The sequence below is a fragment of the Pelophylax lessonae genome (assembly GCF_965119305.1).
Source record: "Pelophylax lessonae genome assembly, chromosome: 2".
Lineage (NCBI taxonomy): Eukaryota > Metazoa > Chordata > Amphibia > Anura > Ranidae > Pelophylax > Pelophylax lessonae.
Genome location: NC_138769.1, coordinates 726,687,609 through 726,710,777, shown reverse-complemented (window position 1 = coordinate 726,710,777; position 23,169 = coordinate 726,687,609). Strand labels below are relative to the sequence as shown.

The 23,169-nt window shown below is 50.3% G+C and overlaps 2 protein-coding genes across 2 annotated transcripts in view; one reads left to right on the top strand and one right to left on the bottom strand.

The window, feature by feature from the left end:
• XRRA1 (X-ray radiation resistance associated 1) overlaps nt 1–6,824 on the bottom strand; it is a 103,333-nt gene extending 96,509 nt beyond the window's left edge. Inside the window, exons 1-3 of the mRNA XM_082247255.1 lie at nt 6,757–6,824; nt 3,466–3,558; nt 74–258 (exon numbers count right to left, since the gene is read on the bottom strand). Of these exons, the coding sequence (XP_082103381.1) occupies nt 74–258; nt 3,466–3,535 (255 nt within the window). The 5' untranslated portion in view covers nt 3,536–3,558; nt 6,757–6,824. The remainder of the gene's footprint in view (nt 1–73; nt 259–3,465; nt 3,559–6,756) is intronic.
• Nucleotides 6,825–6,941: 117 nt separating this feature from the next.
• Nucleotides 6,942–23,169, top strand: part of SPCS2 (signal peptidase complex subunit 2) — a 30,509-nt gene continuing 14,281 nt past the window's right edge. The window contains exons 1-2 of the mRNA XM_082246902.1: nt 6,942–7,048; nt 19,343–19,426. Of these exons, the coding sequence (XP_082103028.1) occupies nt 7,010–7,048; nt 19,343–19,426 (123 nt within the window). The 5' untranslated portion in view covers nt 6,942–7,009. The remainder of the gene's footprint in view (nt 7,049–19,342; nt 19,427–23,169) is intronic.

Genomic DNA, 23,169 nt, shown 5'->3' with positions numbered 1-23,169 from the left:
TATATTAGATCCTCTGGTTAGAATCTATTCTCAGTACAGCCCAGGGGTGAAGGGGCACACAGTCATCTCATACCAGAAATGCTGCATCCAATACGTATTTGGGGGTACGCCCTGTCCTGTGCGAGGGGCAGCTCCTGCTCCGAGGTGGAATGTCTGGGATCTCCGACCTTCTCTTCTGATCCGAGGAGGCAGAACAGACAACCGTCCGGAAGTTATTCTCCAGTGGGGTCTTCTGTGAAACCAGCCAATGTCCAGCCCCTGAGGATACAAAAATATCAGTCTCTGCACCAGAGGAGCTTACACTCTAATGTCCCCCCACAGTCACATCTGTCTCTGCACCAGAGGAGCTTACACTCTAATGTCCCCCCACAGTCACATCAGTCTCTGCACCAGAGGAGCTACACACTCTAATGTCCCCCCACAGTCACATCAGTCTCTGTACCAGAGGAACTTACACTCTAATGTCCTCCCACAGTCACATCAGTCTCTGTACCAGAGGAACTTACACTCTAATGTCCTCCCCACAGTCACATCAGTCTCTGTACCAGAGGAACTTACACTCTAATGTCCTCCCACAGTCACATCAGTCTCTGTACCAGAGGAACTTACACTCTAATGTCCTCCCACAGTCACATCAGTCTCTGTACCAGAGGAACTTACACTCTAATGTCCCCCCACAGTCACATCAGTCTCTGTACCAGAGGAACTTACACTCTAATGTCCTCCCCACAGTCACATCAGTCTCTGTACCAGAGGAGCTTACACTCTAATGTCCTCCCACAGTCACATCAGTCTCTGTACCAGAGGAGCTTACACTCTAATGTCCTCCCCACAGTCACATCAGTCTCTGTACCAGAGGAGCTTACACTCTAATGTCCTCCCACAGTCACATCAGTCTCTGTACCAGAGGAGCTTACACTCTAATGTCCTCCCACAGTCACATCAGTCTCTGTACCAGAGGAGCTTACACTCTAATGTCCCTCCACAGTCACATCAGTCTCTGTACCAGAGGAGCTTACACTCTAATGTCCCTCCACAGTCACATCAGTCTCTGCACCAGAGGAGCTTACAATCTAATGTCCTCCCACAGTCACATCAGTCTCTGCACCAGAGGAACTTACACTCTAATGTCCTCCCCACAGTCACATCAGTCTCTGCACCAGAGGAACTTACACTCTAATGTCCTCCCCACAGTCACATCAGTCTCTGCACCAGAGGAACTTACACTCTAATGTCCTCCCACAGTCACATCAGTCTCTGTACCAGAGGAGCTTACACTCTAATGTCCTCCCCACAGTCACATCAGTCTCTGTACCAGAGGATCTTACACTCTAATGTCCTCCCACAGTCACATCAGTCTCTGTACCAGAGGAGCTTACACTCTAATGCCCTCCCACAGTCACATCAGTCTCTGCACCAGAGGAACTTACACTCTAATGTCCTCCCCACAGTCACATCAGTCTCTGTACCAGAGGAGCTTACACTCTAATGTCCTCCCACAGTCACATCAGTCACTGTACCAGAGGAACTTACACTCTAATGTCCTCCCACAGTCACATCAGTCTCTGTACCAGAGGAGCTTACACTCTAATGTCCCCCCACAGTCACATCAGTCTCTGCACCAGAGGAACTTACACTCTAATGTCCTCCCCACAGTCACATCAGTCTCTGTACCAGAGGAGCTTACACTCTAATGTCCTCCCCACAGTCACATCAGTCTCTGTACCAGAGGAGCTTACACTCTAATGTCCTCCCACAGTCACATCAGTCTCTGTACCAGAGGAGCTTACACTCTAATGTCCTCCCACAGTCACATCAGTCTCTGTACCAGAGGAGCTTACACTCTAATGTCCCTCCACAGTCACATCAGTCTCTGTACCAGAGGAGCTTACACTCTAATGTCCCTCCACAGTCACATCAGTCTCTGCACCAGAGGAGCTTACACTCTAATGTCCTCCCACAGTCACATCAGTCTCTGCACCAGAGGAACTTACACTCTAATGTCCTCCCCACAGTCACATCAGTCTCTGCACCAGAGGAACTTACACTCTAATGTCCTCCCCACAGTCACATCAGTCTCTGCACCAGAGGAACTTACACTCTAATGTCCTCCCCACAGTCACATCAGTCTCTGTACCAGAGGAGCTTACACTCTAATGTCCCCCCACAGTCACATCAGTCTCTGTACCAGAGGAGCTTACACTCTAATGTCCTCCCACAGTCACATCAGTCTCTGTACCAGAGGAGCTTACACTCTAATGTCCCTCCACAGTCACATCAGTCTCTGTACCAGAGGAGCTTACACTCTAATGTCCTCCCACAGTCACATCAGTCTCTGTACCAGAGGAGCTTACACTCTAATGTCCTCCCCACAGTCACATCAGTCTCTGCACCAGAGGAACTTACACTCTAATGTCCTCCCACAGTCACATCAGTCTCTGTACCAGAGGAGCTTACACTCTAATGTCCTCCCACAGTCACATCAGTCTCTGCACCAGAGGAACTTACACTCTAATGTCCTCCCACAGTCACATCAGTCTCTGTACCAGAGGAGCTTACACTCTAATGTCCTCCCCACAGTCACATCAGTCTCTGTACCAGAGGAGCTTACACTCTAATGTCCCCCCACAGTCACATCAGTCTCTGTACCAGAGGAACTTACACTCTAATGTCCTCCCACAGTCACATCAGTCTCTGTACCAGAGGAGCTTACACTCTAATGTCCCCCCACAGTCACATCAGTCTCTGTACCAGAGGAGCTTACACTCTAATGTCCTCCCCACAGTCACATCAGTCTCTGTACCAGAGGAGCTTACACTCTAATGTCCTCCCCACAGTCACATCAGTCTCTGTACCAGAGAAGCTTACACTCTAATGTCCCCCCACAGTCACATCAGTCTCTGTACCAGAGGAGCTTACACTCTAATGTCCCCCCACAGTCACATCAGTCTCTGCACCAGAGGAACTTACACTCTAATGTCCTCCCACAGTCACATCAGTCTCTGTACCAGAGGAGCTTACACTCTAATGTCCTCCCCACAGTCACATCAGTCTCTGCACCAGAGGAGCTTACACTCTAATGTCCTCCCCACAGTCACATCAGTCTCTGTACCAGAGAAGCTTACACTCTAATGTCCTCCCACAGTCACATCCGTCTCTGCACCAGAGGAGCTTACACTCTAATGTCCTCCCACAGTCACATCAGTCTCTGTACCAGAGGAGCTTACACTCTAATCTCCCCCCACAGTCACATCAGTCTCTGTACCAGAGAAGCTTACACTCTAATGTCCCCCCACAGTCACATCAGTCTCTGTACCAGAGGAGCTTACACTCTAATGTCCTCCCACAGTCACATCAGTCTCTGTACCAGAGGAGCTTACACTCTAATGTCCTCCCACAGTCACATCAGTCTGTCCATCTATACACTAATATGTCAGATTAGCACATTTCACAATCCCAGCGTACCTCCATGATTTGTTCGGAAAAGGTTTCTAGCAGGAAAACAGTTGCTGGTGTGCACAGCGCCGGACTCCATCCTATACAATGGTGTTGCTATATCTGTAAAATTAAACATTTCCAGGTGATTACTTTCCATCTTCTGTATATAAAGGGTAAGTGTGCTGTAAAACAAAGTGCATTTATCCTATTTGCTCCCTTCCCCCTTTCAAAATGCATACATAGAACTGACGGCCACAGTTGGGCTGTTTGTATACATCCGGTCCTTGCTACACCGGCACATTACAGTCCCATAGACTTCTATAGGATTATCCGAGCCTCATAAACTTCTATAGGACCATCTCAGCCCCATAGACTTCTATTGGACCATCTCAGCCCCATAGACTTCTATTGGACCATCTCAGCCCCATAGACTTCTATTGGACCATCTCAGCCCCATAGACTTCTATTGGACCATCTCAGCCCCATAGACTTCTATTGGACCATCTCAGCCCAACTGATGCACCCTCTTTAGGGCCCCTGTCAGTGTGTGTGACCCTCTGTAGGACCCCTGTCAGTGTGTGTGACCCTCTGTAGGACCCCTGTTAGTGTGTGTGACCCCCTGTAGGACCCCTGTTGGTGTATGTGACCCTCTGTAGGACCCCTGTCAGTGTGTGTGACCCCCTGTAGGACCCCTGTCAGTGTGTGTGACCCCCTGTAGGACCCCTGTCAGTGTGTGTGACCCCCTGTAGGACCCCTGTTAGTGTGTGTGACCCTCTGTAGAACCCCTGTCGGTGTGTGTGACCCTCTGTAGGACCCCTGTCAGTGTGTGTGACCCTCTGTAGGGCCCCTGTCAGTGTGTGTGACCCCCTGTAGGACCCCTGTCAGTGTGTGTGACCCTCTGTAGAACCCCTGTCAGTGTGTGTGACCCTCTGTAGGGCCCCTGTCAGTGTGTGTGACCCCCTGTAGGGCCCCTGTCAGTGTGTGTGACCCTCTGTAGGACCCCTGTTAGTGTGTGTGACCCCCTGTAGGACCCCTGTCAGTGTGTGTGACCCTCTGTAGGACCCCTGTCAGTGTGTGTGACCCTCTGTAGAACCCCTGTCAGTGTGTGTGACCCTCTGTAGGGCCCCTGTCAGTGTGTGTGACCCCCTGTAGGGCCCCTGTCAGTGTGTGTGACCCTCTGTAGGACCCCTGTTAGTGTGTGTGACCCCCTGTAGGACCCCTGTCAGTGTGTGTGACCCTCTGTAGGACCCCTGTCAGTGTGTGTGACCCTCTGTAGGACCCCTGTTAGTGTGTGTGACCCCCTGTAGGACCCCTGTCAGTGTGTGTGACCCTCTGTAGGACCCCCGTCGGTGTGTGTGACCTTCTGTAGGGCCCCTGTCGGTGTGTGTGACCCTCTGTAGGGCCCCTGTTAGTGTGTGTGACCCTCTGTAGGACCCCTGTTAGTGTGTGTGACCCTCTGTAGGACCCCTGTCGGTGTGTGTGACCCTCTGTAGGGCCCCTGTCAGTGTGTGTGACCCCCTGTAGGACCCCTGTCAGTGTGTGTGACCCCCTGTAGGACCCCTGTCAGTGTGTGTGACCCTCTGTAGGACCCCTGTTAGTGTGTGTGACCCCCTGTAGGACCCCTGTCAGTGTGTGTGACCCTCTGTAGGACCCCTGTCGGTGTGTGTGACCCTCTGTAGGACCCCTGTCGGTGTGTGTGACCCTCTGTAGGACCCCTGTCAGTGTGTGACCCTCTGTAGGACCCCTGTTAGTGTGTGTGACCCTCTGTAGGACCCCTGTTAGTGTGTGTGACCCTCTGTAGGACCCCTGTCAGTGTGTGTGACCCTCTGTAGGACCCCTGTCAGTGTGTGTGACCCTCTGTAGAACCCCTGTCAGTGTGTGTGACCCTCTGTAGAACCCCTGTCGGTGTGTGTGACCCTCTGTAGGACCCCTGTCAGTGTGTGTGACCCCCTGTAGGACCCCTGTTAGTGTGTGTGACCCTCTGTAGGACCCCCTGTTAGTGTGTGTGACCCTCTGTAGGACCCCTGTTAGTGTGTGTGACCCCCTGTAGGACCCCTGTCAGTGTGTGTGACCCTCTGTAGGACCCCTGTCGGTGTGTGTGACCCTCTGTAGGACCCCTGTCGGTGTGTGTGACCCTCTGTAGAACCCCTGTCGGTGTGTGTGACCCTCTGTAGAACCCCTGTCAGTGTGTGTGACCCTCTGTAGAACCCCTGTCGGTGTGTGTGACCCTCTGTAGGACCCCTGTCAGTGTGTGTGACCCCCTGTAGGACCCCTGTCAGTGTGTGTGACCCTCTGTAGAACCCCTGTCAGTGTGTGTGACCCTCTGTAGAACCCCTGTCGGTGTGTGTGACCCCCTGTAGGACCCCTGTCAGTGTGTGTGACCCCCTGTAGGACCCCTGTCAGTGTGTGTGACCCTCTGTAGAACCCCTGTCGGTGTGTGTGACCCTCTGTAGGACCCCTGTCAGTGTGTGTGACCCTCTGTAGAACCCCTGTCAGTGTGTGTGACCCTCTGTAGAACCCCTGTCGGTGTGTGTGACCCCCTGTAGGACCCCTGTCAGTGTGTGTGACCCCCTGTAGGACCCCTGTCAGTGTGTGTGACCCTCTGTAGAACCCCTGTCGGTGTGTGTGACCCTCTGTAGAACCCCTGTCGGTGTGTGTGACCCTCTGTAGGACCCCTGTCAGTGTGTGTGACCCTCTGTAGGGCCCCTGTCAGTGTGTGTGACCCTCTGTAGGGCCCCTGTCAGTGTGTGTGACCCCCTGTAGGGCCCCTGTCAGTGTGTGTGACCCTCTGTAGGACCCCTGTTAGTGTGTGTGACCCCCTGTAGGACCCCTGTCAGTGTGTGTGACCCTCTGTAGGACCCCTGTCAGTGTGTGTGACCCTCTGTAGGACCCCTGTCAGTGTGTGTGACCCTCTGTAGGGCCCCTGTCAGTGTGTGTGACCCCCTGTAGGGCCCCTGTCAGTGTGTGTGACCCTCTGTAGGACCCCTGTCAGTGTGTGTGACCCTCTGTAGGACCCCTGTCAGTGTGTGTGACCCTCTGTAGGACCCCTGTTAGTGTGTGTGACCCCCTGTAGGACCCCTGTCAGTGTGTGTGACCTTCTGTAGGGCCCCTGTCGGTGTGTGTGACCCTCTGTAGGGCCCCTGTTAGTGTGTGTGACCCTCTGTAGGACCCCTGTTAGTGTGTGTGACCCTCTGTAGGACCCCTGTCGGTGTGTGTGACCCTCTGTAGGGCCCCTGTTAGTGTGTGTGACCCCCTGTAGGACCCCCTGTACAGACCGGTGACGTCACACTTATAATCTCCGTCCCACTCACCGCTCACCCCGCCATCATCAGCCCGGTTCCATCGTCTCCTAGCAACCACGGACGCTCTCATCTGACCCCTCCACCTCCTTCCAAATCCCCGCCCTCTATCCCGCCCCTCCCCATATCCCCCCGCCCCTCTTCGTCGCGTGCCCGGACTCTGTGTGCTGCTCAGGCCGTGCGCGCGGCGAGCGGGGGAGTAGGCGGGGCCGGAGGCTGCGTTTACACCAATCAGCGGGCGCCAGGTCAGCGGACAGAGGGGATGAGACAAGATGGCGGCGAGAGGCGGCAGGAACGGGATTCTGGAGAAAGTAATGGGGGTCCGGGGATTGGGGGATGGGATGGTGCGGGTATGAGAGGGGGGGATGGTAGAATACCGGGGTGGGAGGGGTTGGCTGTTGCCCATGGTAACCATTGTATTCCTGGTGAGGAGGGAACAGCTGGCTGGTTGCTATGGGTGACTGGGGACCCCTGGATTCTGAGGTGTGAGGCCCTGATGGGGGAGGGGAAAGCACAGCTGGGAAATGATTGTCAGCTCTTCAGCCTAACTTGTTCAGGGGGGTGACTGTTCTTAAAGGGCCAGCTGCCTGCCATCGCTGATCCCCCTCATGTGAGGAACGTCATCACTTCACCTGAGCGAGGGGTCACCGCGGGGTCACACCGGCCTGCGTTCTCCCTGCGATTATCTGCGTCTTTCACTTCACTGCGAGCCAATCACACGAGTCCGTTCGCTGGATTATTATACATCACATGGGGGGCTTTACTACACACGTGTGTCGGGGGGCCGCTTTAGGGGCCCCCTGTTAGTAGATGTGATCCCACTTTAGGGGCCCCCTGTTAGTACATGTGATCCTGCTTTAGGGGCCCCCTGTTAGTACATGTGATCCTGCTTTAGGGGCCCCCTGTTAGTACATGTGATCCTGCTTTAGGGGCCCCCCGTTAGTAGATGTGATCCCGCTTTAGGGGCCCCCATTAGTAGACATGATCCCGCTTTAGGGGCCCCCCCGTTAGTAGAAGTGATCCCGCTTTAGGGGCCCCCATTAGTACATGTGATTCCGCTTTATGCGCCCCTATTAGTAGACATGATCCCGCCTTGGGGGCCCCCCGTTAGTAGATGTGATCCAGCCTTAGGGGCCCCTATTAGAAGACATGATCCTGCTTTAGGGGCCCCCTGTTAGCACATGTCGTCCCACTTTAGGGGCCCCCTGTTAGCACATGTGATTCCGCTTTAGGGGCCCCCCCCGTTAGCACATGTCATCCCACTTTAGGGGCCCCCCGTTAGTACATGTGATTCCGCTTTATGCGCCCCTATTAGTAGACATGATCCCGCCTTGGGGGCCCCCCGTTAGTAGATGTGATCCCGCTTTAGGGGCCCCCCGTTAGTAGATGTGATCCCGCTTTAGGGGCCCCCATTAGTAGACGTGATCCCGCTTTAGGGGCCCCCCCGTTAGTAGATGTGATCCCACTTTAGGGGCCCCCCGTTAGTACATGTGATCCCGCTTTAGGCGCCCCTATTAGTAGACATGATCCTGCTTTAGGGGCCCCCTGTTTGCACATGTGATTCCGCTTTGGGGGCCCCCATCAGTGCTTGCATCCCCCTCTTTAAGTCCCCCTGTTAGCACATGTGATCCCACTTTAGGGGCCCCCTGTTAGAACATGTGGTCCTGCTTTGGGGGCCCCCCGTTAGCACATGTGATCCCATGTTAGGGGCCCCTATCAGTGTGTACTAGGGACCGATTATCAGCAGGGCCGATCTGCACTTTCCCCGATGTATTGGAATCGGCCCGGAGGTTACCGATATTTCTGATATTTCGGGAAAGTTCTGTACCAGAGTGATCCCTGCAGCTAGAGGCATCGCCCCGGTACCGGGGTCCATAGCCGAGGGTCGGCTGTCTTGTAATGACAACCAATGTGGCTGAGAAGACGCTCGGCTGTCATTACAAGGAGCGGGAGGGGACTGTTGCCTGATAGATCTAGATATATATCCATGTGTGTGTTCTATCTATCTATCTATATATATATATATTTATTACACTCATAGCAACAGCTTAAGAGGGGTGGCTAATAATGAGGATCACCACCCCCCAGCTGCACCTTCAGTGTGCGATCTCCTTCAGATCCCAGTAACAATGTATACTGGATACAATGTATATATAATTGTCCTGCACTGGATACAAAGTATATATAATTGTAACACCAGTCCAAAAATTCTACCATATGGTCTGAGTCACTGGTAATGGGCCAAGGCATTCCCTGCCCCCACAGGCACATTTATACAAGGGGCCGCTTATGATTGGCCCGGTGCAGTGGCAGATCGATCACATGGTATCAGATCCGGATCTGGGAACGCTCCAGCTGCTCACTGGTGGTGATGAGTGAGCTGAAGATGATTAGAGAGGCGATCGTTCTCTCTGTATAGTCATCTGTCACTACTCTGCTCAGGGGGTCGTTTTTCCCATCAGCCCTCATATGGCTTCTTTGGGGTTCATTTATTTGGGTGCTCAGTCCCCACATAATGGTAAGACCCCCCCCCCCCCTTTTTTTTTTTTTTTTAACTTTTGTATCCTATCGCTGATCTGCATGCAGGTGGCCCCTATTAGTGAATGGAGGTGTATCAGCTGTGCAGACTCCCCCACACAGGAGACTTTGTCAGGAGCGTCTGCATGCACCCCTGCTCAGAGCCTCTGCATCCATTACCATGCAACCTTGATTACTTTTTTGTCCCAGCGCTGATCTGCATGCAGGCAGCCCCCATTAGTTAGTGGAAGTGCATCAGCTATACAGACCCACACAGGCAAGTTTGTCAGGGACGTGTGCAATTACCCCATCACAGAGCAACAAGACAGCTGTACTGACTCACCCAGACATGCATGGACTCCCAACCCAGGGCACTGATCTGCATGCAGGGGGCCCATATTAGTGAGTTGAAGTTTATTGGCTGCACGGACCCACACAGGAGACTTTGTCAGGAGCGTCTGCATGCACCCCAACTCACAGCCTCTGCATCCATGACCATGCAACCATCCATCCTTGATTACTTTTGTATCCTAGCGCTGATCTGCATGCAGGTGGCCCAAATTAGTGAATGGAAGTTTATTGGCTGTACAGGCGACTTCGTCAGGAGCATCTACATGGACCTTCAACTCACAGCCTCTGCATCCATGACCATGCAACTGTTCATCCTCAGATAATTATGTATCCTAGTGCTGATCTGCATGCAGGCTGCCCATATTAGTGAACGTTTGACTGTACACAATCAAAACTGCACAGCCGATATCCGCAATAACAGGTACACGGTCATGGATGCACAGGCTCTGCATTGGGGTCAGGGATGCACAGGCTCTGCATTGGGGTCAGGGATGCACAGGCTCTGCATTGGGGTCAGGGATGCACAGGCTCTGCATTGGGGTCAGGGATACACAGGCTCTGTATTGGGGCCGGGGATGCACAGGCTCTGCATTGGGGGTCGGGATGCACAGGCTCTGCATTGGGGTCAGGGATGCACAGGCTCTGCATTGGGGTCAGGGATGCACAGGCTCTGCATTGGGGTCAGGGATGCACAGGCTCTGCATTGGGGTCAGGGATGCACAGGCTCTGCATTGGGGTCAGGGATGCACAGGCTCTGTATTGGGGCCGGGGATACACAGGCTCTGTATTGGGGCCGGGGATGCACAGGCTCTGCATTGGGGGTCGGGGATGCACAGGCTCTGCATTGGGGGTCGGGGATGCACAGGCTCTGCATTGGGGCCGGGGATGCACAGGCTCTGCATTGGGGTCGGGGATGCACAGGCTCTGCATTGGGGTCAGGGATGCACAGGCTCTGCATTGGGGTCAGGGATGCACAGGCTCTGCATTGGGGTCAGGGATGCACAGGCTCTGCATTGGGGTCAGGGATGCACAGGCTCTGCATTGGGGTCGGGGGTACACAGGCTCTGCATTGGGGTCGGGGGTGCACAGGCTCTGCATTGGGGTCGGGGGTGCACAGGCTCTGCATTGGGTCCAGGGTTGCACAGGCTCTGCATTGGGGCCGGTGGTGCCCAGGCTCTGTATTGGGGGCCGGGGATGCCCAGGCTCTGCATTGGGGTCGGGGGTGCACAGGCTCTGCATTGGGGTCAGGGATGCACAGGCTCTGCATTGGGGTCAGGGATGCACAGGCTCTGCATTGGGGTCAGGGATGCACAGGCTCTGCATTGGGGTCAGGGATGCACAGGCTCTGCATTGGGGTCGGGGGTACACAGGCTCTGCATTGGGGTCGGGGGTGCACAGGCTCTGCATTGGGGTCGGGGGTGCACAGGCTCTGCATTGGGTCCAGGGTTGCACAGGCTCTGCATTGGGGCCGGTGGTGCCCAGGCTCTGTATTGGGGGCCGGGGATGCCCAGGCTCTGCATTGGGGTCGGGGGTGCACAGGCTCTGCATTGGGGTCAGGGATGCACAGGCTCTGCATTGGGGTCAGGGATGCACAGGCTCTGCATTGGGGTCAGGGATGCACAGGCTCTGCATTGGGGTCAGGGATGCACAGGCTCTGCATTGGGGTCGGGGGTACACAGGCTCTGCATTGGGGTCGGGGGTGCACAGGCTCTGCATTGGGGTCGGGGGTGCACAGGCTCTGCATTGGGGTCGGGGGTGCACAGGTTCTGCATTGGGTCCAGGGTTGCACAGGCTCTGCATTGGGGCCGGTGGTGCCCAGGCTCTGTATTGGGGGCCGGGGATGCCCAGGCTCTGCATTGGGGTCGGGGGTGCACAGGCTCTGCATTGGGGCTGGGGGTGCCCAGGCTCTGTATTGGGGGCCGGGGATGCCCAGGCTCTGCATTGGGGTCGGGGGTACACAGGCTCTGCATTGGGGGCCGGGGATGCCCAGGCTCTGCATTGGGGGCCGGGGGTACACAGGCTCTGCATTGGGGGCCGGGGGTACACAGGCTCTGCATTGGGGGCCGGGGGTACACAGGCTCTGCATTGGGGGCCGGGGATGCCCAGGCTCTGCATTGGGGGCCGGGGGTACACAGGCTCTGCATTGGGGGCCGGGGGTACACAGGCTCTGCATTGGGGGCCGGGGGTACACAGGCTCTGCATTGGGGGTCCATGCATGTGTTGAAACTGGGCTGTGTGGGAGAGTCCATACAGCTGCCATACCCCTACATGCAGAAAAGCATGTAGTGTGTTTTGACCGTGATTTCGCCACGATTTGCGGTTTTTAAGATCTTGCTGACCGCCCGCCGCACATACTGAGGCAGGCTGGCTCGGCTGTGTGAATTAACGTAGGGGTACGGTGCTGGGGGCCGCGTGCTCCTGCCCCCACTAGGCAGCGGGAATGGCGATCCACGGGGCCAGGGGCTGCGATTGCCGCCTGCGATCGCTCCCTGCTAAGAGAGAAGAATGGTCGGATGTTGTAAACACAGCCGACCATTCTTCTCTCTGGAATGATCACAGAGCGCCTGTGACCCTTCTATATAGGGTCACATGTCTCTATGATCATTTCACAAGCCCCTCCCCCACAGTTAGAAAGCATCCCCTAGGCCAGTGATGGCAAACCTTGGCACCCCAGATGTTTTGGAACTAAATATCCCATGATGCTCCACTACACTCCAGAGTGCATGAGCATCATGGGAATTGTAGTTCCAAGAAATCTGGGGTGCCAAGGTTCACCATCACTGCCCTAGGCTAATACTTAACCCTTGGATCACCACTGTGTTAACCCCTTCCCTGCCAGTGTCATTATTACAGTAACAGTGCATATTTTTAGCACTGATTACTGTAGTAATGTCACTGGTCCCCCCAAAAGTGTCAAAAATGTCAGTTAGGGGTCCGATCTGTCTGCTGCAATGTCGCAGTCCCACTAAAAATCGCAGATTGCCGCCATTACTAGTAAAAAACAACAAAACCATAAAAATGATATAAATCTTTCCCCTAGTTTTTAGACGCAATAACTTTTGCGCAAACCAATCAAAATACACTTATTGCGATTTTTACCAAAAATATGTAGCAGAATACAAATTGGCCTAAAATGTTAAAATTTGATTTTTACATTTTTTTTATTTTTTTTGGGAATGTTATATAGCAGAATATAAAAAAAAATTCTCTCAGAATTGTCGCTCCTTTTTTTTTTTTTTTTTTGTTTATAGTGCAAAAAGTAAAAATCGCACAGGTGATCAAATACCACCAATTTAAATTATGTACAGCGTCGCACGACCGCGCAATTGTCCGTTTTTAAAGTAACGCAGTGTCGGATCGCAAACAATGGCCTGGTCATTAGGGGGGGGGGGGGGAATCTTCCGGTCCAGAAGTGGTTAATATGTAAATTGGAAATGTGCAAAGAGTGATCTGCATTTGCTTTTCCTCCCCTTTTTTATAGGATTTGTTCTTTATTCCTCACTCTATCCATGTACGGGGGACCATTGTACTTGTGTGTCAATCCCAATGTGTTTTGTATATCTCCCCCCCCCCCCCCCCCCTTTTTTTTTTTTTTTTTATTTATTAATTTTTTTTATTGGAAAATAATAATTATTTGGAAAGAGAATTGTGCAAAGCGGCAGAAGAGAAATGCTTTGTGTGTTCTGTAGTGAAGGATTCTTCCAGTCTTGTGTAGAGGAAGGAAGTAGATCTAACCAGCGTTACCATCTGGAGAGCGATGTCACACGTCACCTCTCCAACCCGCTCACATCACCTCTGTGTTATCTGCCGGAGTACAATCTCCTTTATTTCTAATGAATCTTGTCATGTGATCATCCTTATGGAGGGGAGAGATGTGGGAAATCATTGCAGGGGTTATTACATCTGTGCTTGAAATTGTCATTTATTATACCAAGAAAGGACAGCCGGGGGTTGGGATTTAAAAGGGAATTTACAGGCTGTGTGTTCTGTACTGTCATCAGGGTGGATAAAAATTGAGGTTTAAAAAAAGGGGAAAAAAATGTATATAATTTTTTTTTTTTTTTAGTTTTTATTTAACCTCTTCTGAACTGGAAGATTTTCCCCCTTGACCACTTAAGCCCCACCAGAAGATTTTACCCCCTTCCTGACCAGGGGATTTTTTGCGATTTTTTTTTTTTTTTTTTTATCATGCGCTATAAACAAAAAAAAGAGCGTAATTTTTTCAAAAATAACAATATTTTTCACATTTTTTTTTTGATCATGCGCTATAAACAAAAAAGAGCGTAATTTTTTCAAAAATAACAATATTTTTCACGGTTTTTTTTGATCATGCGCTATAAACAAAAAAAGAGCGTAATTTTTTCAAAAATAACAATATTTTTCACATTTTTTTTTTTTTTTTTTGATCATGCGCTATAAACAAAAAAAGAGCGTAATTTTTTAAAAAATAACAATATTTTTCACTTTTTTTTTTATCATGCGCTATAAACAAAAAAAGAGCGTAATTTTTTCAAAAATAACAATATTTTTCACATTTTTTTTTTATCATGCGCTATAAACAAAAAAAGAGCGTAATTTTTTCAAAAATAACAATATTTTTCACATTTTTTTTTTATCATGCGCTATAAACAAAAAAAGAGCGTAATTTTTTCAAAAATAACAATATTTTTCAAATTTTTTTTGATCACGCGCTATAAACAAAAAAAGAGCGTAATTTTTTCAAAAATAACAATATTTTTCAAATTTTTTTTGATCACGCGCTATAAACAAAAAAAGAGCGTAATTTTTTCAAAAATAACAATATTTTTCAAATTTTTTTTGATCACGCGCTATAAACAAAAAAAGAGCGTAATTTTTTCAAAAATAACAATATTTTTCAAATTTTTTTTGATCACGCGCTATAAACAAAAAAAGAGCGTAATTTTTTCAAAAATAACAATATTTTTCACATTTTTTTTTTTTTTTTTGATCATGCGCTATAAACAAAAAAAGAGCGTAATTTTTCAAAAATAACAATATTTTTCACATTTTTTTTTGATCACGCGCTATAAACAAAAAAAGAGCGTAATTTTTTCAAAAATAACAATATTTTTCAAATTTTTTTTGATCACGCGCTATAAACAAAAAAAGAGCGTAATTTTTTCAAAAATAACAATATTTTTCACTTTTTTTTTTTTTTTTTTTGATCACGCGCTATAAACAAAAAAGAGCGTAATTTTTTAAAAAATAACAATATTTTTCACATTTTTTTTTTTTTTTTGATCATGCGCTATAAACAAAAAAAGAGCATAATTTTTCAAAAATAACAATATTTTTCACATTTTTTTTTGATCATGCGCTATAAACAAAAAAAGAGCGTAATTTTTTAAAAAATAACCATATTTTTCACTTTTTTTTTTTTTTTTTTATGAAATTCCCCCCCAAAAAAATGTAAAAATCAAAATTTTTTTTAACATTTTCGGCCAAATTGTTTTCTGCTACCTATGTTTGGTTAAAAAAAAAGCGTATTTTGATTGGTTTGCGCAAAAGTTATCGCCCTTACTAACAAAGGGAAAGATTTTTGTCATTTTTGGTGTTTTTTTTTTTTTTTTTTTTAACGAGTAATGGCGGTGATCTGCGATTTTTTTTTTTTTTTTTTTTTTTTTTTACTGTGTGACTTTAACGGACAATTGCGCGGTCGTGCGACGCTGTACCTAAACGAATTTCACGTCCTTTTTTTTCCCACAAACAGAGCTTTCTTTTGGTGGTATTTGATCACCTGTGCGAGTGTTTTTTTTTTTTTTCGGGACTGCGACATTGCGGCGGACAGATCGGACCCCTGACTGACATTTTTGACACTTTTGGGGGTACCAGTGACATTACTGCAGTAATCAGTGCTATACATATGCACTGTTACTGTAAAAATGACACTGGCAGGAAAGGGGTTAATTTTATTGGAGAGGGAGGGGTTAATGTATGCCTGGTGCTTACTGACGTGTGTGGGGGGGAGGTGACTGAGTGACACAGGGACAGATCGCATGTCCAGCTATGCTGAACACTCCGATCTGTCAGTCCCTGTCACTTAAGAGATCCGCCCGCTCTGTTTACACAGGCGGGCGGATCTCCTCACTCGATTCCCCGACGATCGGGGCAGAGCAGCGGCGATCGCCGCTGCTCCTCCCCTGGCCCGACTCCCGCTGTGAATGAACACAGCGGGAGCGAGCCTCCGGCGGCGCGCGCGAGCGCCGCCCACAAGGGGCGGAGTACAGCGACGTAGGTCTACGTCGCTGGACGGGATCGTGCCACATTGCCGCAGTAGCAGGGCTTAAGTGGTTAACCTCTTCTGAACTGGAAGATTTTCCCCCTTAATGGCCAGGCCATTTTTTGCGATTCAGCACTGCATTACTTTAACTGGCAGTTGCACGAGCGTGCAACCAGTGTTAATTTCGTAGACTAAAACCGACTATAACGTTTTAGTCGACTAAATTAACACAATTTTAGTCAACTAAAATACGACTAAAACTAAAACAATTCAGATGACTAAAATACGACTAAAACTAAAATGGCATTTTAGTCAAAAGACTATAACTAAAACTAAATGGAAATTTGCTGCCAAAATTAACACTGGTGCATGCTGAAAGCTTAATACAATAATAACATATTAGATTTTTCACTCCAGGACCAGCAGTAGTATATAATGAGTTTGGATATTGCAGAGAAATGCTTAAATAATGAATTACAAATTACAATTGAACTACACCCATTCCATTATAGATGACTAAAATGAGTTATAGTCGACTAAAATGTACTGGAGTTTTAGTCAACTAAATACGACTAAAACACTTGCAGAAAATGGGACTAAAACTAAAATGCCATTTTAGTCCTAAGACTAAACCACGGCTCACACTGAGGCGATCCGACTTTGGGGGGCGACCTGTGAAGTCGCGTCAGCGCGACTTCGGCGTAACTTGCACGGACTTCACATAATGGAAGTCTATGCAGGTCGCTCCGAGGTCGCCCCAAAATAGTACAGGACCCTTTTTCGAAGTCGGAGCGACTTGTGTCGCTCCTATTAGAACAAGTCCTGTACTACTCAATGAACCGCGACTGAGCGCGACTTGTCAGGCTGACAAGTCGCGCTAATGTGAATGGGCTCTAAGACTAAAACTAAATTGAAATTTGCTGCCAAAATTAACACTGCGTGCAACGCTGTACCCAAATAAAATTGATGTTCTTTTTTTTTCCCCACAAATAGAGATTTCTTTTGGTGGTATTTTTTTTTTTTTATTTGATTTTCCAAAAAGATTATAACCCTACAGACAAGACCACAGAAAAAGAGAAGAAAAAAAGTGAGAGAAAAAAAAAAAAAGGGGGGGGGGGAATAAAATGGAATTACACTTCCATTATATTCCTTGAGTCAATGCAATCAACCATTACTATAATTTTCTTATAGTTACGAGTCATCAATGCTTTGGTGGTATTTGATCACCTGTGAGATTTTTTTTTTTTTTTTTTGCGCTATAAACAATAATATATATTTTTTCACTTTCTGCTATATAAAATTCCCAATGAAAAAAATGTGAAAATCCTAATTTTTTTTTCATCCTTTTAGGCCAATTTGTATTCTGCTACATATTTTTGGTTTACAACAGCTGACCATTCTTCTCTCTCAGCGGGGAGCGATCGCGGGTGGCAATTGGAGCCGCTTGCCCAGTGCATCGCTCGTCCCCCCTAGCTGCAGGTGTGCGACCGACGTAGCTCTGCATCGGTTCACGCAGGAGGGCCAGCCTGCTGCAGTATCTATGCGGTCCGGAACCGGTTAAAGAGAATGCATTAACCACTTCATACTACAGCACTGGCCTAAAATGCCAGGAGAAGGGCGTACCTGGATGTCCTCCCGTTATCGGGCTCCCCTCGCACGGGCGGTATGCTTGGTGATCAGCGAGTCCTTGGGGACTTGGCTGATCACGGATCGGAGTAAAGGGCCAATCCCTGCCCTTCACCACGTGATCAGCTGTCAGCCAATGACAACTGATCACGTGATGTAAACGGAAGCTGTGAGGAGAAAAAAAATAAAGCCGATCACCGGTTTCTGTAAGGGGCACGTCGGTCTCATACTGTTCTCCCTACAGTGCCCGTCAGTGCAGCCTGATTGGTGCCGTCCGGTTAGTGCAGCCTGATTGGTGCCGTCCGGTTAGTGCAGCCTGATTGGTGCCGTCCGGTTAGTGCAGCCTGATTGGTGCCGTCCGGTCAGTGCAGCCTGATGGGTGCCGTCCGGTCAGTGCAGCCGGATGGGTGCCGTCCGGTCAGTGCAGCCGGATGGGTGCCGTCCGGTCAGTGCAGCCGGATGGGTGCCGTCCGGTCAGTGCAGCCGGATGGGTGCCGTCCGGTCAGTGCAGCCGGATGGGTGCCGTCCGGTCAGTGCAGCCGGATGGGTGCCGTCCGGTCAGTGCAGCCGGATGGGTGCCGTCCGGTCAGTGCAGCCGGATGGGTGCCGTCCGGTCAGTGCAGCCGGATGGGTGCCGTCCGGTCAGTGCAGCCGGATGGGTGCCGTCCGGTCAGTGCAGCCGGATGGGTGCCGTCCGGTCAGTGCAGCCGGATGGGTGCCGTCCGGTCAGTGCAGCCGGATGGGTGCCGTCCGGTCAGTGCAGCCGGATGGGTGCCGTCCGGTCAGTGCAGCCGGATGGGTGCCGTCCGGTCAGTGCAGCCGGATGGGTGCCGTCCGGTCAGTGCAGCCGGATGGGTGCCGTCCGGTCAGTGCAGCCGGATGGGTGCCGTCCGGTCAGTGCAGCCGGATGGGTGCCGTCCGGTCAGTGCAGCCGGATGGGTGCCGTCCGGTCAGTGCAGCCGGATGGGTGCCGTCCGGTCAGTGCAGCCGGATGGGTGCCGTCCGGTCAGTGCAGCCGGATGGGCGCCGTCCGGTCAGTGCAGCCGGATGGGCGCCGTCCGGTCAGTGCAGCCTGATCGGCGCCGTCCGGTCAGTGCAGCCTGATCGGCGCCGTCCGGTCAGTGCAGCCTGATCGGCGCCGTCCGGTCAGTGCAGCCTGATCGGCGCCGTCCGGTCAGTGCAGCCTGATCGGCGCCGTCCGGTCAGTGCAGCCTGATCGGCGCCGTCCGGTCAGTGCAGCCTGATCGGCGCCGTCCGGTCAGTGCAGCCTGATCGGCGCCGCCACATCAATGAAGGAGGGAAAATTACCTGTTTGGAAAATGTTATAACAAACAATGAAAACTGTTGTTTTTTTTTTTTTTTTTTCAAAAATGTTCATCTTTTTTGCTCGTTTAGCATCAAATAAAAATTCCAGCAGTGATTTAACCACTTGCCGACCGCCCCACGCAGATTTACTGCGGCATGGCGGCTCGGCTGCACATAATCACGTACATTTGGTCTCAGTGCCGCCAGAGCCGCGCTCCCTCTGTGATTAGACCGCAGGAGGAGCGGGGTCGATCGCTGCCGGCCTCCTGCAATCTTCAGATCAGACAGGCACAGTGAGATTCTGTGTGTCCCAGCTAAGCTGAAACCCCGATCTATGTGTGCCTCTCACAGAGCCCTCCCCCGCAGTTAGTAAGCACATTTAGGAGCACACTTAACCCCTTGATTGCCTACACTGTAATGCAACTTTTGATGTAAGTTTGGTCTAGAGAGTGTAAAGCGGCTCTCTAGTTATTTTTATTAGAATTACAAGTGCTGAATTGTGCGTTGGATGGTGAGAATGAAGTAGTAAATCTCTGATTTTTGTTTCCTCCTCTTATCTTTCCAGTGGAAAATTGATGACAAGCCAGTAAAAATTGACAAATGGGACGGATCTGCAGTAAAAAACTCCTTGGATGATGCAGCCAAAAAGGTAATCCAGCTTTTATAAAGAATCCTTGTAAAGATTCAGTAAACAAATATTTAATTCTCAGGGTTGCATGAAGGACAAGGAAAAAATTGAGGCAATTTGTACCTTTTCTCTATTGGGAAGGGTTCTTTACACTACAGTAGGGGTTCTTTCAGATCGGCGTATGACAATTACACAGGATCCCCCAGCCAGATTCTGTATAAAACGTGTCCCTGTGCTGTCGGAATTTATCATTAGTGCTGCGTTCTTTGTACAGCATAATTGAACTCTATTGGCTGCCGCTAATCTGGGCTGAAATGTCAACAATGTGATGACACCGTACTGGCATTACCACGTCTGTCCTGAATGAGCCATTCATGCAGCTGCCCATGCGCAGAATGACGTTGGCAGTCATTCACGGATAAGGCTGGTCATTACACACATGTGCCACTGCTGCATAAGCGCTTGCCGACAGCCCCATGCAGATTTACTGCGGCAGTGCGGCTCGGCTGCGCATAATCACGTAGATCTATGTGATTATGTGCATTCCGGTCTCGGTAACGTGATTATGCGCAGCCGAGCCACCCTGCCGCAGTAAATCTGCGTGGGGCTGTCGGCAAGTGGTTATGCAGCCAGACCGCGGGAGGCGTGGGCGAGAGCGCCGCTGGCCTCCCACGATCTTCACAGAAACGTAAACAAAGCAGGCGGCTCTCCTGTCAGACAAGCACAGAGAGGTCGTTTAAAATTCCTTTAAATATCATGCCTGGGGGGGCCCCTTAATGTGCCTGTAAAGTGGCGCATTTGTAAGATGTATGCTGTAATGTATTGTTGGCTCCCGTCAATGCAGATAAAAAAAAAATGAAAAATTAAAAAAAAAAACGGCTTGGGGTTCCCCCTAGAATCCATAGCAGACCCTTATCCGAGCACACAGCCTGGCTGGCCAGGATGGGGACGAGCGAGGGCCCACGCAAGTCTTGAAAATCAAATTTTCTCTGTCGCTCATTGACAGACGTAGTCTTCTTGATTCACAAGAACTGGGTTATGTTGTCTCCGCAGGAGCAGGACTAGGCAGAAAGAAAAAACGTTCTGGCTCCACCTTAGGGGCAGTCCCTGAGGGTATATCCTCCCTCTCTCTGCTACAAGGCATCAGTTTTTTTCTGTCTAGTCAGGAGTAAGGACCTAAGTTCCTTGCTGGGATCTTTTTGGTCCTGGCAAGATTTTTTCTTTTAGAAAAAATATTTTTTAGGTAGTTTTCTCCAGTGTTTTTTTCCTGTGAGATCTTCAAGCTAATACGCCGGACTGGGCGACACTAGTGGTTACCCCAGCTGGCCTACGAGCGCGCGCAGACCATTGCATTGCGCTTGGTCGGCCGCGACACATTCAAGTAAGTATGCGGGGGAGAGTCTCTGGTCTGGTGGCTTCGGTCTCCGATGCTCAGCCAGGGAAAGTAATTTCTGCCAATATATTGGACGATAGTGACCACGGATGCCAGTCTATCCGGATGGGGAGGAATTCTCGGTCAGTTATCTGTCCAGGGACTTTGGTCCCTGGAAGAATCCAGGTTGCCGATCAATGTATTGGAACTGAGAGCGATCAGACTTTGTCTAATTCACTGGACCGAGCAGCTCCAGGGCAGCCCGGTTCGGATCCAGTCGGACAACGCCACGGCCGTGGCTTATGTCAATCACCAGGGGGGCACCAAGAGTGTCCGAGCGGCCAAAGAAGTGGCTTGCATTCTTCGCTGGGCGGAACGATTTGTTCCAGCTATCTCTGCGGTGTTCATTCCGGGGGTGGAGAATTGGCAGGCAGATTATCTCAGCCGTCAGACTCTGGATCAGGGGGAATGGTCCCTCCATCCAGAAGTTTTCCACCAGTTGTGCCTACGGTGGGGCACCCCGGATGTGGATCTGTTGGCATCACGATTCAACAGGAAAGTACAGAGATTCGTGGCTCGCTCCCGCGATCCTCTAGCAGAGACCACAGACGCACTGATCACCCCGTGGGGGCAATACCAGCTAATGTATGCCTTCCCTCCTCTCGGGTTACTGCCAAGACTTCTTCGCAGGATAGAGGAGGAAGGAATTCCAGTAATCCTGGTAGCTCCGGACTGGCCTCGCCGAGCTTGGTACGCCGACTTGGTCAGACTGGTGGCGGACGTCCCGTGGAGACTTCCTCTCAGGGAGGACCTACTGTCTCAGGGACCGATCTTCCATCCTGCTTTACGATCGCTGGCTTTAACGGCCTGGCTATTGAGACCCAGGTGCTGAAGGACAAGGGATTGTCAGCTTCAGTTCCTACTCTAGTTGAAGCAAGGAAAGCGACTTCCAGAAAGATTTATCATCGTACATGGAAGTCCTACATTGCATGGTGTGAACCTCTGGGGTTCCGTCCACGGTCTTATTCGGTTAGTCGAATATTAGCTTTTCTGCAACAAGGGGTTGAGCAAAAACTGGCCTTGAGCACTATCAAGGGTCAGGTCTCAGCATTAGCTATCTTCTTTCAGAAGCCTTTGGCTACTCATTCCTTGGTGCGGAATTTCATCCAGGGGGTGCGACATCTGGCTCCGCCAGTGCGCGCGCCGTTACCACCCTAGGATCTTAATTTAGTATTGTCGGTTCTTCAGAAACCTCCCTTTGAAGATATTAGGGAGATTCCTCTACCTACGTTGTCCCAGAAGGTGGCCTTCTTGGTGGCTATTACTTCTGCACGCAGGGTGTCAGAACTGGCCGCATTATCTTGTCGTTCACCATATCTGGTGGTTCATAGAGATAAGGTGGTTCTTCGTCCGAATCCATCCTTCCTACCAAAAGTGGTTTCAGAATTTCATCTGAATGAAGAAATTGTATTACCTTCCCTGTGTCCTAAGCCCAGTCATCCTCGGGAGTTTGCTTTACACTCCTTGGATGTGGTCCGGGCGATCAGGGTATACTTGAAAACGACAGACTCGTTTCGCAAGACGGATTCACTTTTTGTGATCCCGGATGGACCCAAAAAGGGGTTGCCTGCATCTGCCGCGACTATTTCCAAATGGATCAGACAGACGGTGGTACAGGCTTATTCTATTAAGGGTCGGGAGCCCCCGCTCCCTGTTAAGGCGCACTCCACTCGGGCACTTAGTGCGTCATGGGCCTTTCGCCATCAGGCGTCAGTGGTCCAGGTGTGCAAGGCGGCTACCTGGTCGTCGGTGCATACCTTTACAAAACATTATAAAGTTGATGTAATGGCATCGTCTGATGCCTCGTTTGGCCGCAAGGTTTTGCAGGCCGCCATTTGAGGAGACCAGTGTTTTTTTTCCGTTGGAAATTTTCATTTGAGTCTCATTCTTTGTTTATAATGAGCCTTTAAAACTTCTAGTTTGGCACCGGTTGGGCCTTCTAGATTGGATTTTGATTTCGGTCAATCCCACCCCTCATTTGTGGCACTGCTTCTGGATGTCCCAGTTCTTGTGAATCAAGAAGACTACGTCTGTCAATGAGCGACAGAGAAAATCGGATTTTTGTAAGATCTTACCGTAAAATCCTTTTCTCTTAGCTCATTGACAGACGTAGTACCCGCCCCTCTATCATTGAGTTGGGTTGGGTTAAATTCTCTGTTGCTGCTTTGTGACAGAACTGATGCCTTGTAGCAGAGAGAGGGAGGATATACCCTCAGGGACTGCCCCTAAGGTGGAGCCAGAACGTTTTTTCTTTCTGCCTAGTCCTGCTCCTGCGGAGACAACATAACCCAGTTCTTGTGAATCAAGAAGACTACGTCTGTCAATGAGCGAC